The 12,853-nt window shown below is 54.6% G+C and overlaps 1 protein-coding gene across 4 annotated transcripts in view; it reads right to left on the reverse strand.

The window, feature by feature from the left end:
- PAX7 (paired box 7) overlaps window positions 1–12,853 on the reverse strand; it is a 118,387-nt gene that overhangs the window by 100,786 nt on the left and 4,748 nt on the right. For 2 of the 4 annotated variants that reach the window (XM_023219332.2, XM_023219329.2), the window contains exon 4: window positions 12,026–12,160. In XM_023219332.2, the coding sequence (XP_023075100.1) occupies window positions 12,026–12,160 (135 nt within the window). The remainder of the gene's footprint in view (window positions 1–12,025; window positions 12,161–12,853) is intronic. The other 2 variants (XM_023219333.1, XM_023219330.2) reach the window with 1 other exon arrangement.

Raw genomic sequence — 12,853 nt, forward strand, 5'->3', positions numbered from 1 at the left:
AAAAAAAAAAAAAAAAAAAAAAAGAAAAGAAAAGAAAAAGACAAAAAAAAAAATAAAGTAGTAGAGTGAATGGATGAAGAGTGACGTTGCCTTCAAAGAACTTCCAAATCATTGGAGTAAGGACCTGTTTCTGGGAGATGGCTGGGGGTGGGGAAAACAGCTCTGGTTGGGGAGGGGAGGTGACTGGGGGCCAGTCAGGTAGAAGCCTGTGTCACATACCCTCACTTGCCTCCTTTATACCTGCAGAATGTTTTCTCCATCCCCTCAAACCAGAGCACTCACCCCCACCTCCCTACCCTGTCAGTCAAGGCTGCCTAGCCTCTGCCTGTGGGGACAGAAGCCATCAGGGGAGGGAAGTCCCTCCACACACAGAACAGTGTCTATTGGGCTCCAGGAACTGGCTCTGTGTGTTTCTACCTTCTTCTCTTGACCTTCTGCTGAATGAGGAGCTGCCCACAGAGCAGGCCTATGTCTCCTGTCTAGAACTGTAGACCAGGAGGGATACTATTTATTTGCACTTGGCTGAGCATCTGCCCCCACCCCACCTGTGCCCACATTTGGTGATCACTTATGGATTCACAGCCCATTTCTTCCAAGGCCCCTATTATTTCTCAAGTCATAGGTGAGTGACTGAAAGAAGCCCTGGAGGAAACAAGGAGGCAGAAGAGGATGAGGGAGTGATATTTCTCCAGCCTCTCAGTTTACCCTGTACTTTATGTAACTATAGCACTTACACTTCCTAGCCTACTTTGAGGTTGTGTCCATGGACCCATTTTGCAGAAGAGGACATCAAGGCTCTCAGAATGCTTCACTCAGTTACCCAGATCTTTCAGAATCCAGGGTACTCGTCTTTCTCCTTCAATCCCCTGCCTCCTTCCCCCCTCCCTGCTACCCCAATTCAGGCATCTCCTCTACAGCATCCTCCATAGCTGTGATCACAGATTTGCAGGCCGCCACAGTGGGGGTGACTTTTGGAGACCTCTGTACCCAGCTCCCTGGGGTCACAGAGGAGGAAGAGAGAGCCTGAGCCGCAGAGCCATGTGCCCAAGCCATGTAGCCCTTAGCGACAGACCGTCCAACGGCTGCAACTTTCTCCTTTGCTCCACCACCCCATCCCAAGTAAGCAACCCAGCCCAGGCGGCAGGGGCGGCGGGGCCCAGGTCCTCTGCCCCCCTCCCCTCCGCTGGCCGGCGCGCGCAGCCGACCCAGCCAAGCTCAGCAGACGAGGCCCCGCACCAGAGCCCGGCTCCCCTCGCCCGGAGCTCGGTTTTGTTGTGGGTTTTGTGCGTCCTGTTTTGTTCCGTCACCCGCCCCTACCCGCGCGGGCCGCCCCTCCCCCTCCAGCCCTCCCCCCACCCTACCTCCGGGATCCCCCGCCCAAGGCCCCAGCCCTCCTCCGCCCCCCATCCCCGGGCTTCCAGCGTGCCCGCTCTTGACTTCATCCACTAAGTCAATAGCCCGGGCGCGGGCGGGCCGCTCCCCCCGCGCCGCGCCGCCCCCCGGTTTTCTTCTCGGGATAATGGGGGCTCTTTGTGGCCTAATCAGCCTCCTGAGGGGCCGGGAGGCCGGGAGCGCTTCCCCCGCGGCCGTCGGTGGAAATGAAAGCAGGATTAGGCCGGGGCCTCGGCCCACACCATAGTAAAGCGCCACCAGGCATTCGCCCCTTCAAAGCCCCTTTCGGGGGTTTGGTTACTTTATTTCTAAAGTTGTTTGTATTTCTAAAGTGGCCATTGAGGCGCGAGCGGGGACTGCGCCGAGAGGGCGGCGGGGAGGGGGCGGCCGGGGGAGGAGGACAAACTCCTGGCGCCTCCCACCCTTTCCCCGCCTGCACCCGCTGACCAGTTTCCAAACCGCTTTCCCGGCCCTAATTTCCTGCTGCCTGGGGAGACCAGGAGCGGCTCTTAGCCTCACTAATCAGAGAGGGGAACTGAGGCTCAGGCACCGCCGAAACGGAAAAGACCGGGTCTTTGGGAAGGAGGGTCGACGCAAAGGGGGCCATTTACAGCAGTTATCGCCTGTAACAGGCAGCTCTGGGCGAACCTCTTCGTGTCCCCTGTATGGGCCACCAAGCCACCAGAGAAAAAGTCCCAACCAGAACCCAATTTGAAGAGAGAAGGAGGTTCAGCCCCATTTATTAAAAGAAGTTCCAAGGCCTCTTTTCTTAGGGTTCATTCCGAGGACCTCTAACAAATCCCAGAGATGTTGGGATTCTTCAGTCTTTCAGAATCTCCCCCCATCGAAAAGGCAGGAGGGGTGGGCACTTTGAATTTTGGCATTTGCAGGCAGCGGGAGGCAGGAGAATGGAAGATGGGGTATGTGCCCCCAAATTGGACTTTCTTTTTCTACAGTATTTTTAGACCCTCGGAAGGGTGAATTCAAACTCCAGAAGTCCAGGCGGGAAGGAGAGCTGCAGGGTGAGGGAACGCGAGAAGGCTGGAAAGCACCTTGCCAGGTGGCTTAGAGACCAGCTTCCTGAGTTAGGTCTGTGGTTACGAGAAAGTGCGGGAGAGGGAGGCGCTTCTGTAGGTTTCCACTGAGAACAAGAGGTTCCAGAAGCTTCCTTAGGACTCCTCCTGACTCCTTCCAACTCCCAAGTCTGCAGCCCAGGTAAAGCCAGAGCAGACTTTAAGACAAGTTTTCAGGAAACCAGGAGGCTTGATCCGGACCCACAATCTCCCTGCAAATGTGTACAGAACACACAGCACAAACACACACACACACACACACACACACACACACACACACACCTCACAAAACTTCTGAATGTTGCTCTCTTTCCCCCTTCTCCAGTCACCTAAAGACCTAGGTCTGAATTGGAGCCTGGATCCCTAGCTGTCCCTCTCCACCTGTCGCCCTCGCTGAGGCTTAGGACTGTAGAAAACCCATCGCCAGCCGCCCACTCGCCCACTTGGGTGAGGTTCTGGAGGGTCTGGGTTCCATGGAAAGGACCCAGAAAAGTTAAGGGTGGAGTTTTCCGAGCTACTTATCGCGTCTGCCGCCCCACCCCTTTTTCTGTCCGGCTGGGGGGCCTCTTTGATCTTCGGTCTTTTCCTGGTGTCAGACAAAGAGTGCAGTGAAGGCAAGAGGCTCCTTAGTCCAGCCGCTCCTCCCTCCGCCTCTCCCTCAAAACCGTGGGGAAGCAAGGCCCAGTCCCCCGACGCAGGCCACTCCAGAGGTCAGCTTGGGGGCTGCCTGCCAAATTCTGCCCCAGCCCTACAAACACACTCTGCTGTTGTGCACGCGTGCACACACACACACAAACCATGCACAAACACCCAGACACAAGACAGCCTTGCAAAGAGGGAAGCCCACAAAGATATCCAGGTAAACACACAACAAATACATCCACGATACACATCTGTTTATTTGTGGGCTTGTTTTCTGTCTGCATAGCCTGGCTTAGAACTCCATGAGGGCAGGGACCTTCTTGAGGTCACTTAACACAACGCCTGGCACCTAGTAGGTGCTCAACAAAATTTTTGCAGAATGAATGAAGACATTCACACACATACACTCCAGAGGAAAATTTCTCTTTTGGGTGGTATAGGTAAAAGGGGAGCATAGCACACGTGCTTATATCAGCATATAAATGCTTCCCAAAGGACCCTCCCAGTAACCAAGTGGGGTGGGGGAGAAGCTCTCCTCTCTGTTTTGGAGAGGGGAGGAAGTAGCAAGGACCAGACCAAGGGCAGGATCTCAGTGCCCCTTCTCCCCATCTCCTCATTTTAAGCTTCCTGATCCCGGAATCAGAAGCTCCCTGGAGAATACTGGAGTCATCAGGAAGCACGCAGATGTGAGGTTCTGAATGGGGTGTGGCCTCTAGAAGCCCCAAAGACCCTTTTATACCAGATGAAAAATTATGCCTGTATGAAAGTACGTAAGTATGTAAATGGCAAAGTTTTAAAATTATTTTTCGGTTTTAGCCTATTCTTAAAGGGATCCAGGATCCCCTAAAAGGATAACATTTGTCTTAGCTAATTCTCTTTTTTCATGGAAGGAAACTGAGGCCCAAAGTGGTTGAATGGGTTGTCTAGGGTGATATCGCTAGTGAGTTGCGGGCGGGATGGACCCTAGAACCTCGACCACGATGCACTTTGCCCCTCTCAGATTGCTCCAGCCTCGCACACCTGGGTTCGGATGGAGAGCAAAGCGGTCGGAGGAGGGGATGGAACACAGCCGCTGGGGGCTGGTGGGTGCGACCTGGACCCAGAGTTGCACTGAGCCTTCAGCTCGCCCTGGGTTCCCTCCCCCTTACTCGCCCTCCAGTCCTCAGCGTTCACAGCCTGGAAGCGGGGAAAGTGGCCAGAGCACCATCCCTTTCCAAAGCCGACAACTTAGAAGGGGCGGCAGCTAAAGGCGGCGAGCTTCACTCTCCCGGCAGTGAAGCCCGGGCCGTCCTGTTAATTTAGCGACGCTCTGAATGCAGTTCCTGGCCTCCCCCTCACTCCATGTCCCAACACCGCCAGGCACGCGGGCTGGCCCCTGCCCAGCGCCCCGGGTTGGAGCACGGAACCTGGGCCCCCACCTCCGGGTCGGCCTGCCTCCCGCCCCGCCAGCCCAGCTCGCTCGCCTCTAATTAAGCGGCAGGATCTCAGCGAGCCGCCGGGACGTGCTGTAATATGATGAACTGCCTTTGTACCGATGTCACCGAAAGCGCTTCTGATAAGGGGAAGCCGCGAAGGATCAAAAGGGCGGCCGAGGCTCGCCCGCCTCCCGCCTTCCCCTCGCCGCTGCCCGGCTTTGCGCGCTCGCCCTCTCCGCCAATGCTCTCCCGCCGGCTCTGTCTGTCTCTAGGTTCCGCTGGCTCTCCTGATCCGCCCGTCCCAGGGCCAGCCTCTCGGAGACTCTGCATCTCTTTGTCTTTCTTCCTGCTGCTCCGCGCGTCCCTCGGCCCCTCCGCATTTTTCAGCGTCCTCAAACTGTACGCAAGATTCTCTTCTGCTGCGCTCAGCCTTTCTCACTCTGAATTTTCTAGCTCTCTCCTCCTCTGTGGCTCTCTGTCTCCGCTGCCTCTCCCCACCCCTCCCGTGGTCTCCACCGGAGCTCAGGCCCAGCGCACCTCCAGGACCAGGGCGCCCAAGCCATGGAAAGGTCCATTCGCTGACCCTCAGACTAGGGAAATCGGCCAATTCCCTGGCAGCCGACACGCGGAGCCCCGCGGCGGCCCCAGTGCTCCTCACAATCCACCCTCGCTCAGCTCGGCTGCCAAACCAGGGCCTGGCACGCGTGCCCAAGGCGCCCTGTAATGCCCTCGGGGCCTCTTCGGAGCTGGACTTGGGGCACACGCAACTTCCCCTCACCCCTCCCGAGGCTGCAGGGACCCGCAGAGGCTTTTCCTCTCCCAGGGGTTGAAGTTCCAAGTGCAGCCGACCCCCTCTCTTCGCATGCCCTTACCCACACCCCTTCCTTTGGCCCCCGCCTCCCCTTTGCCCCCGACCCCATCTCTTCCTCCTCCAGGCCCCTCCCCTTCACATGCTAGTAGTTCCCCCTGCGCTCTTCGGGACTCCTTCCCTGCCTCACCTCTCCCCCACCCCACTTCGTTTGAAGTTTTGGAGAGATCTATCTACTAATGGCGAAGTTTCCCCCTTAGGTCACCGTTCTGCCTTGATTCGATTTGGGAAGGCGAGTTCCCTCCCTCCCTCCCCCTGTCCGACCCCAGCCGGGGCCAATCGCTCCGGAGCAGGTCAGAAAGCGCTGACCCCATTTCCACCTTTTCCTCTTTCAGCCAGAGTTGGGGGAAGGGGAAAAGAAGAGGGAAGGCCCCGGACAGCAAAAACTGAGGGGGGCATCCCAGTCTTCCAAGCTCCTCTTACCCTTATCCTGAGTTTCGTAATTACCCCTTTAGTCTGCAATGGAAGGGAGAGAACAGATATTTTTTCTGGAATTTCTGGAATGTGCCCCCCCTCCTTAGTCATAGCCTTCAAGGCCCCACAGCCTCTGGAGAAGCTTTGTTTGGGGGTCTCTCCTCTGTGCAGAAACCCTTCCCTCAACCAGGCACTGTCTTTTCAGGGCTGTGAGTTCTGTCTGGTCTTAGACTCTGAGCTTCCAGGGCCAGGGCCAGGACCTTGTACATTGCATGTTTATGTCCTTAGGCGCTCTTGCCCAACAGTACAGAATGAAGCCTCATCAACTTTGTTGATGATGATAGAATGATGGCAAATAGAAACTCCGAAGAGGTAACCTGGCAGGAAATCTCATTTGCTCAGCCCTCTTTTCCTGTATAAAAATATGTTTTTATATAATATTATTTATATATAATGTAATGTGTGACAACTATCATTTTCAGAAAGACGTTCTTAAAAAAAAAAAAGCCCAAATAATCACCTTATTGCTTTAAGGCTACTGTTATATGTGCTTTTAAATCCCTCCATGTAAATTCCACTGAAAATTTGGAAAGCTGTGAAAGGGGAGGGGGCCGCGGGAGTGGGGGGGGGGGGGGTTAATCCGGGTTTAACGCTGCGATGCAGTCTTAGGACCAGGGTTAGCCTGATTGCGTTATCTCTTCCCAACATTTGAGACGCCCATATTTTACCCAGCCAAATAGCTCCGAGAGCAGCGCAGATGGCTGCCGTGGTCGCGCCTCAGGAAAATGTGTTATTAATATCTAAATAACTTCCCAATACTGTCTGGTAAATCTCCCCTCCACCATTCCAAATGATGAATTCGTTTGAAGTCTTCCCCCAGCCTCATCTTTTCAATGTCTCTCTCTTCTCTCTTCTTCTTAGCCAGGCTTATTTCAAACTGGTAAATATCTAATTCCTTTAACCGCTGCCTCGTGCACACTAGCCTTTTAGGTACAAACGCCTTGAAACAGCCGATGTGTGGCGGTGCGTGCCCCGAGGGGAACACAAAACCCGCACGCCCTCGCAGCGGGGGACCCCACCCGGTTTAGACGTGCCTGCGTTCCAAGACCGGCTGAGCGCGGGAACCTCACTCAATCCGGGAACCGAGCCTCCTTTCTTGCGCGCCCTGGGGAGCTCCTCTTGGCTCCCCACGGAGTCCCAAAGGCACCCCCAACACTCAGCTCTTCCGCAGCTCTCAGTCCCCTCCCTTCCACCCCTTCCCAGACCTCCAACCGCTTCCCCCGCTCTCTGGGGCGGATAATTGCCCTCCGCTCGCCTGTTCTCCCTTGTTTAAAGTTTGTTTTCTAAATGTCTTCTATTAGATTATGCTCGTTCATTCCCCCTCCAACCTTATCTCCTTCTGTCTCTTCTCTCCTTGCCCGTCACACTCGATTTAGGCACGAGTTTATCTAGCAAACAGTTCGCAGACTTTGTTTATTTACCGCGGGTTCTGGGGCTGCGAGCGCGCGAGCGCCAGTGTTTGCCTTTGTAATAGTTATCTCCTCATTGTTGTTCCTCGTTAGTCTCTGCTCCCGCCTCCCCCCGCTCTTCTTCGGTTGGGGGGATGGAGGGAAGAAAAGGGGAGCCTTGTCAGCCCAGTGTGGGCTCGGCCCCTCGCCGGGAGCCCCCTCCGCCGGGACGTTCCCAGCTCCGCACTCCCCTCTCAGCTCGCCCCATCCCCCCCAGCTCCCGGCCCGGCGCGCCCCTCCCGCGCCCCCTCCCTCTCTCCCTCTGGTCGCACTGGATATCCACCGCCGAGCGCTGCCTAAAGCCGGGAATTGCCTGACACCCTCCCGTCTTCCTCCGAGCCCCCATTATGCGAAGCTGATCCCACTCTGAACAGCTTCAAATCCCGCCTGGACTCTGTTTGATTAGATTGCCAACCCGGGGTAATCCTTTGATTTGGTGGAGTGTCAATTACCTTTCTCTAAACACACATTTACAGAGGAGGGAACTTGTTGGTTTAAATCAATGCAGATTGTTTCGTGATAAATGGACTATCCTCGTCCCCTCCCTCGCCCCCTCTTCCAAAGCTCCTGTCCCTCTCCGCCCCCGCCCCTTCTTGGTTCTCGAAGATCCCGTAAACAATGTCTCTTCCAGGTGTGAAGCCGAAAAAATGGTGTGGGCTGAGGGGAGCCGTGCCCCCCTTCCCCTATTCACTGGCTCCCCCGGAGCCTAATTAAATTTGGCAGGTCCTTGTACACACAATCAAAACAGCTTCCTCCAGTGTAGCAAACGACCGAAAACCGCATTAGCAGCTATCGCTGCTGCCAAATTAAATTGTTTCCCACCTCCTTTTACAAGTGTCTAAAACCCACACTCCGGGCTCTCCCCTCCTTTCCGATCCTTCCCCGTCATTTCCCACTCCACACCTGTAAGTTTGCTGCCTTAAAAATAAATAAAGGAAAAATGCAAAGAGAAACAAATCTGCCTCACACGCCCTCCTTGCCAACCCTCCCCCCATCTCAGATGGTCTTTCACACCCAGGAAGTCTACAAATTCTCCAGCTGGACTTGGACACTCCCAGGGTTCCCCCCCCCGCCCCCCCACCCCCAGAAAAATGCTGCCTCCACTACTACTGCTTCTTTTTTTCTCACATTGTAACTTTTTCCTATATTTCATATTAATTGTAACCTCATTGGCCTTTCCATCCTGGAGAACAAAGTGGAGCCCCTGGTCCGATGGATCCAGTCAGTTTTGGCTTCAACTGGTGCACTGTCAGATGCACGCGGCTTTGGTGTTCTTGCTGTTTGTCACTGCTGTTATTGTTGTTTATATTATTGCTTATTTCTTCACACTCACTACCTCAGCTCCCACTGAGGAATGGTTTGACCCATTGCAAACCCCTATCAAATTCCCCAAAAGAATCTCTCTGAGCTCAGATTCTGTGAAAAATCTTTTCCTTTCTCTTCTCTCCTCAAATCCCCTCCCTGTTGGGTCCCTGGTCTGTCTATCCCCTGATCCTCAGAGAGAGGGGTGAAGAGGAGGGAGCCTAAGCGCATGGGAGCAAGGAACGCTCCACTCCCCTCTCCAGGTGAGCCGAGTTTGGCTGGGGCAAGCACCTATCGGCAGAGGTCTGAGAATACTCACAACCAACAATCCTAATAACTCAGTCTTAACAAGGATAAGAGCAAAAAAAAAAAAAAAAAAAAAAAAAAACGAACAGCCTCATGAATATCAGCCCAAGGGGAGCAGGAGTGAGCTGTTCAGAGATGAAAGTGCACAGAAATAAAAGCTCAATTTAATCTGCTTTAAAACCCTTCAACTTAACGTTTGTGCTTCAAACTCTGAGAGTGAGAACTGATTGCGGATAAATAGTTTCTTACCATGCCTGGAAGCTATTACACCCCTCTCCAACACAGTTTCCTATTCAGCAGTCCCAGTTTTCATTACCAGCTCTAATAAGTCTTAACATTATTAAATGCCAAGCGGACGATAGGAAAAAACGGACTCAGGGAGGGATCTCTCTTTAGTGCTTAAAGAGGAGAGCTCTTAAACCCCTTCTTTGGCGGCTCCCTGCCATGAGAGGGGCAACTCCCCCAGAGAAAGCATTTTTCAAGAGTAAGAAGCCAAAACAAAGTTGTGTGTGTGCACAACATCCCCTGCTCTGGCCATGGGGCATCTCAGCCTCTCCCTACCTGAATGACTCGGATGGAGATTGGAAGATCTTTTCAGCTTTAACTTGGCCACGAAACTGATGTCTGGGGCCTGGGAGAGAGATGAGGGGTTCACAGGGGTGCCTGCTGACTGATCCAGGAACTCAAATAGGAAACGGACACAATTTGTTCACAGATGGATAGATGGCTGTCTCTCATCTGCACCATCACATTGCCCATTCACACCCATCTACACGCTCCCTGCACACCTATGCTGAATTCCACTTGCACAGATATATGACCTACAGCATTCAGATCCAAAGGCCCATGGGTAAACAGTCACACCAAGAGATGCTTGCGCTTACACAGCCATTCAGTGCACAATCACTGCACCCAGCACACCCACCGTCACGCAAAAACTGCGGGACTTTCTGGACACCAGGCTCACTGCATCAGATCATTTCATTTCTTCAGCTGCTCTAGACTCAGCACCTGTGTCCTCAGCCTCCCGCGTCTGGCACAGGTTCCTCTTTAAACCCTTGGAGACGTGGTGCTTCCTGCTGCAGGGAAAACCTCTGTCCAGCGAAGTGGTTTGTTAGCTGGTGTGGTGAGCCCAGGCCAGCACGGAAAGCCCCCGCATTTCCTGAAATTAGAGGAATCCTCCAAACCGCAGGATCTTTCCATCCTCTTCCTTTCCTTCCCTTCCCTTCTTTCTCAGAGGAAATTTACCTATTTGTGCTTCCTCGCAGATTGAACTAAGCATAATCCCTGCGTGCAAACACATTTAAAGTCTCTCCAAGGAAAACCAAACCTCCTCTGCTTCTCCCTGGGATAACTCTCAGAAGAGTTGTCTGTTGTGCAGGAAAGATTATTTGTCCAGGAAAGATTATTCAAGTTCTGTGCCTCCCCTGCACAGCCTACAAAAAGTCCATCTAGTCTCCTTCCAGTGGAAACTGAAATAAGGATTGGGTCCCCTGGCAGGTGTCCCAGGGCTCTGGGCTCACTGGCCTAACCAAGGACCGCTTGACAGTGCAGGGCTGCCTCCCGCCGCAGACCCGAGGCCCCTCGGCAGGCCGGGCACAGCGGGGCGCCCGGCACAGCTCACTCCCTTTCTTCCCTCGCCCTTTTGTCCCGGACGGGACTGCGGCATCACTGGGGGCCCTGTGTGTCAATAGCCAGCCCCTTCCCTTCACCCTAGGCCGCTCTGGCACAGGGCTGCCCGCCCCCCATCCTTCCTCCTCGAACCACGCCTGTGGGGGCTGGGCGTAGATGGGAGTTGTCTTAGTAAGCCCGCTTTGTCTGTGAAGTTCATCTTCAAGGTTGGGAGGGTCTTCTGAGAACTGGAGAGAGACCTGGGCTAGGAGTGCTTGGGTCGTGAGGAGAGGGGTGTTAGGAGAAACCTCTGGAGGGAAACTGGAACAACACAGGCTCTTTGCAAGCTCTCAGGTTCCAGGGCACTGGCCACTTTCTCCAAAGCAATCAGTCTGCGGTTTCCCATGGCCACCGTCTTTCCGATTCCCTCAGCCTGCCGCCTCCCTGAGTGTGTGTTTGGGGCCTTTTCTTTTAACTGTCAGTCTTTGTGACTCTGGGTCTTCCATTTCTGTTTCTGTTCCATCTCCCTGTCACCCCTTAACGTGCACTTACCAAGTCTTAAAGAGACTTAGGGGAACTACGAGGGCAATTAGGAAGGGGAGAGGGTAATGAGGAAGAACTTTCCCTTCTTTCTCTCGAAACTTCCTTCCTTCAAGAGACAAAAGCACAATCCCCTTTCCCGGGCTTGCGGGCGCTTGAAAATTAAACGCCTTCCTTAGCTGATCCTGAGAAAAAGCATGGCGCGGGGCTCAGACTCCAGCCTGCCCGCGGAAGCCGTGCTAAGAATGGGGAAAGGGTGTGTGGAGCCTGAATATCTCCCCCACTGCGACCCTCCGACCCTGGGCATCTGGGAACTTGGCCTCCACTCCCAGCCCCGCCGGCGCACGCCACAGAGGAAGGCACCCTCTGTCCCACAGTCCGCCCTGGCAACGCCGGGCTGAGTCAGACGGCGGCCCCAGCTAATTTTTATTGATTGCAGCGGTCAGTCAACTGTCAGGCGGGGTTTCAAGGGACCGTTTAGAGAGCGTGTGCGGGTCTGGTTAACAAATTCATTTAGGGAGCCGCGGGCCGGCTCCTCCTTCCTCGCTCCCCTACTCCCGCCCCCCGCCCCCTTGCCCAAGTTTCCTATAAATAATTGATCGACGCCGAGAGTAGCAGCCAAAACGCCAGCGCGGGAGGACGCACTCCCGGCAGTACTCGGGTAGACCAGGCGCACGGCCCCGCAGCCGGGCTCTCCCGGGACTCACAGGCCATACGCGCCCGGCCTCCATAACGCAAAGAAGGCGCGGGCTTCGCATCTAGCCTGCATCCGGGGTGCGCACCGAGGGGGCGCTGTCGGCAAAGCCTGAGCGGCTCCCGGCTGCCCCGCAGCCTGAGAGTTTCCCCGCTGGAGTTCTGGTCGCCTGCTCCGGCGGCGGGAGCGAACCACTGGCCCGCACACCCGATCGTGGGAAAACCTGGGCTGGGGCCTCGCAGTCCCGGGAAGTTCCCTACCTTTGTCGCCCAGGATGCCGTCAATGCTGTGTTTGGCCTTCTTTTCGCCGTCGTCCTCCTTCTTGTCCGCTTCATCCTCCTCCTCTTTCTTCCCGAACTTGATTCTGAGCACGCGGCTAATCGAACTCACTAAACCTCAGAAATTCAAAGGCAAAAGAGCAAGTATAAGTTGTTGGAGCAGAGGATCGAGCGGTGGCCTGAGCTCCTGGGAGAAAGTCAGGAAGCCCTCTGCTTCCTTACAGATATCCATTCATCCCTCTTCCACACACAGGCATTTAGGCATTGACACGTACTCCATAACCAGCACCCACTTGCAGAAGCCTGACTCACACCCCGGGCACTCACAGGGTAGTTAGACTGTGCATTCCTATGCAGATGCTTGCAAGCATTTGTGCCTTACACTAACACCTGCCTAGGTGCACTTCACCCACACCCCTGAGCGGTCCCAGGGCTTCCCTGGAGTCTTTCCAGCTCCTGCTGTCACTCCCACACTCAGGTGTGCATCCTGGCCTTGCATGCCTGAATGCACATGTACAAACACACACCCACCAGATCACTTTCTGTCTCACAGGCAGTATGGTTTGGGACTTCCACATTTAGGACTCAAATGGCTGGTGTTGGCGACACAGCAGAAATGATAGTTCCCAGATGGTGGTCCAGGGAAGCCCATGGGCATCCACCCTCCTAGGACAGATCCATCTATTGAAGCCGTTTTCTCTGAGAAAGCCTCCAGGGGGATTCTCTTACCATCCAACTTTCTAGGTTAACTCTTTGCCCCTTCCTTCCTTCCTTCCTTCCTTCCTTCCTTCCTTCCTTCCTTCCTTCCTT

This window comes from Piliocolobus tephrosceles, chromosome 1, assembly GCF_002776525.5.
Source record: "Piliocolobus tephrosceles isolate RC106 chromosome 1, ASM277652v3, whole genome shotgun sequence".
NCBI classification, from domain to species: Eukaryota; Metazoa; Chordata; class Mammalia; order Primates; family Cercopithecidae; genus Piliocolobus; species Piliocolobus tephrosceles.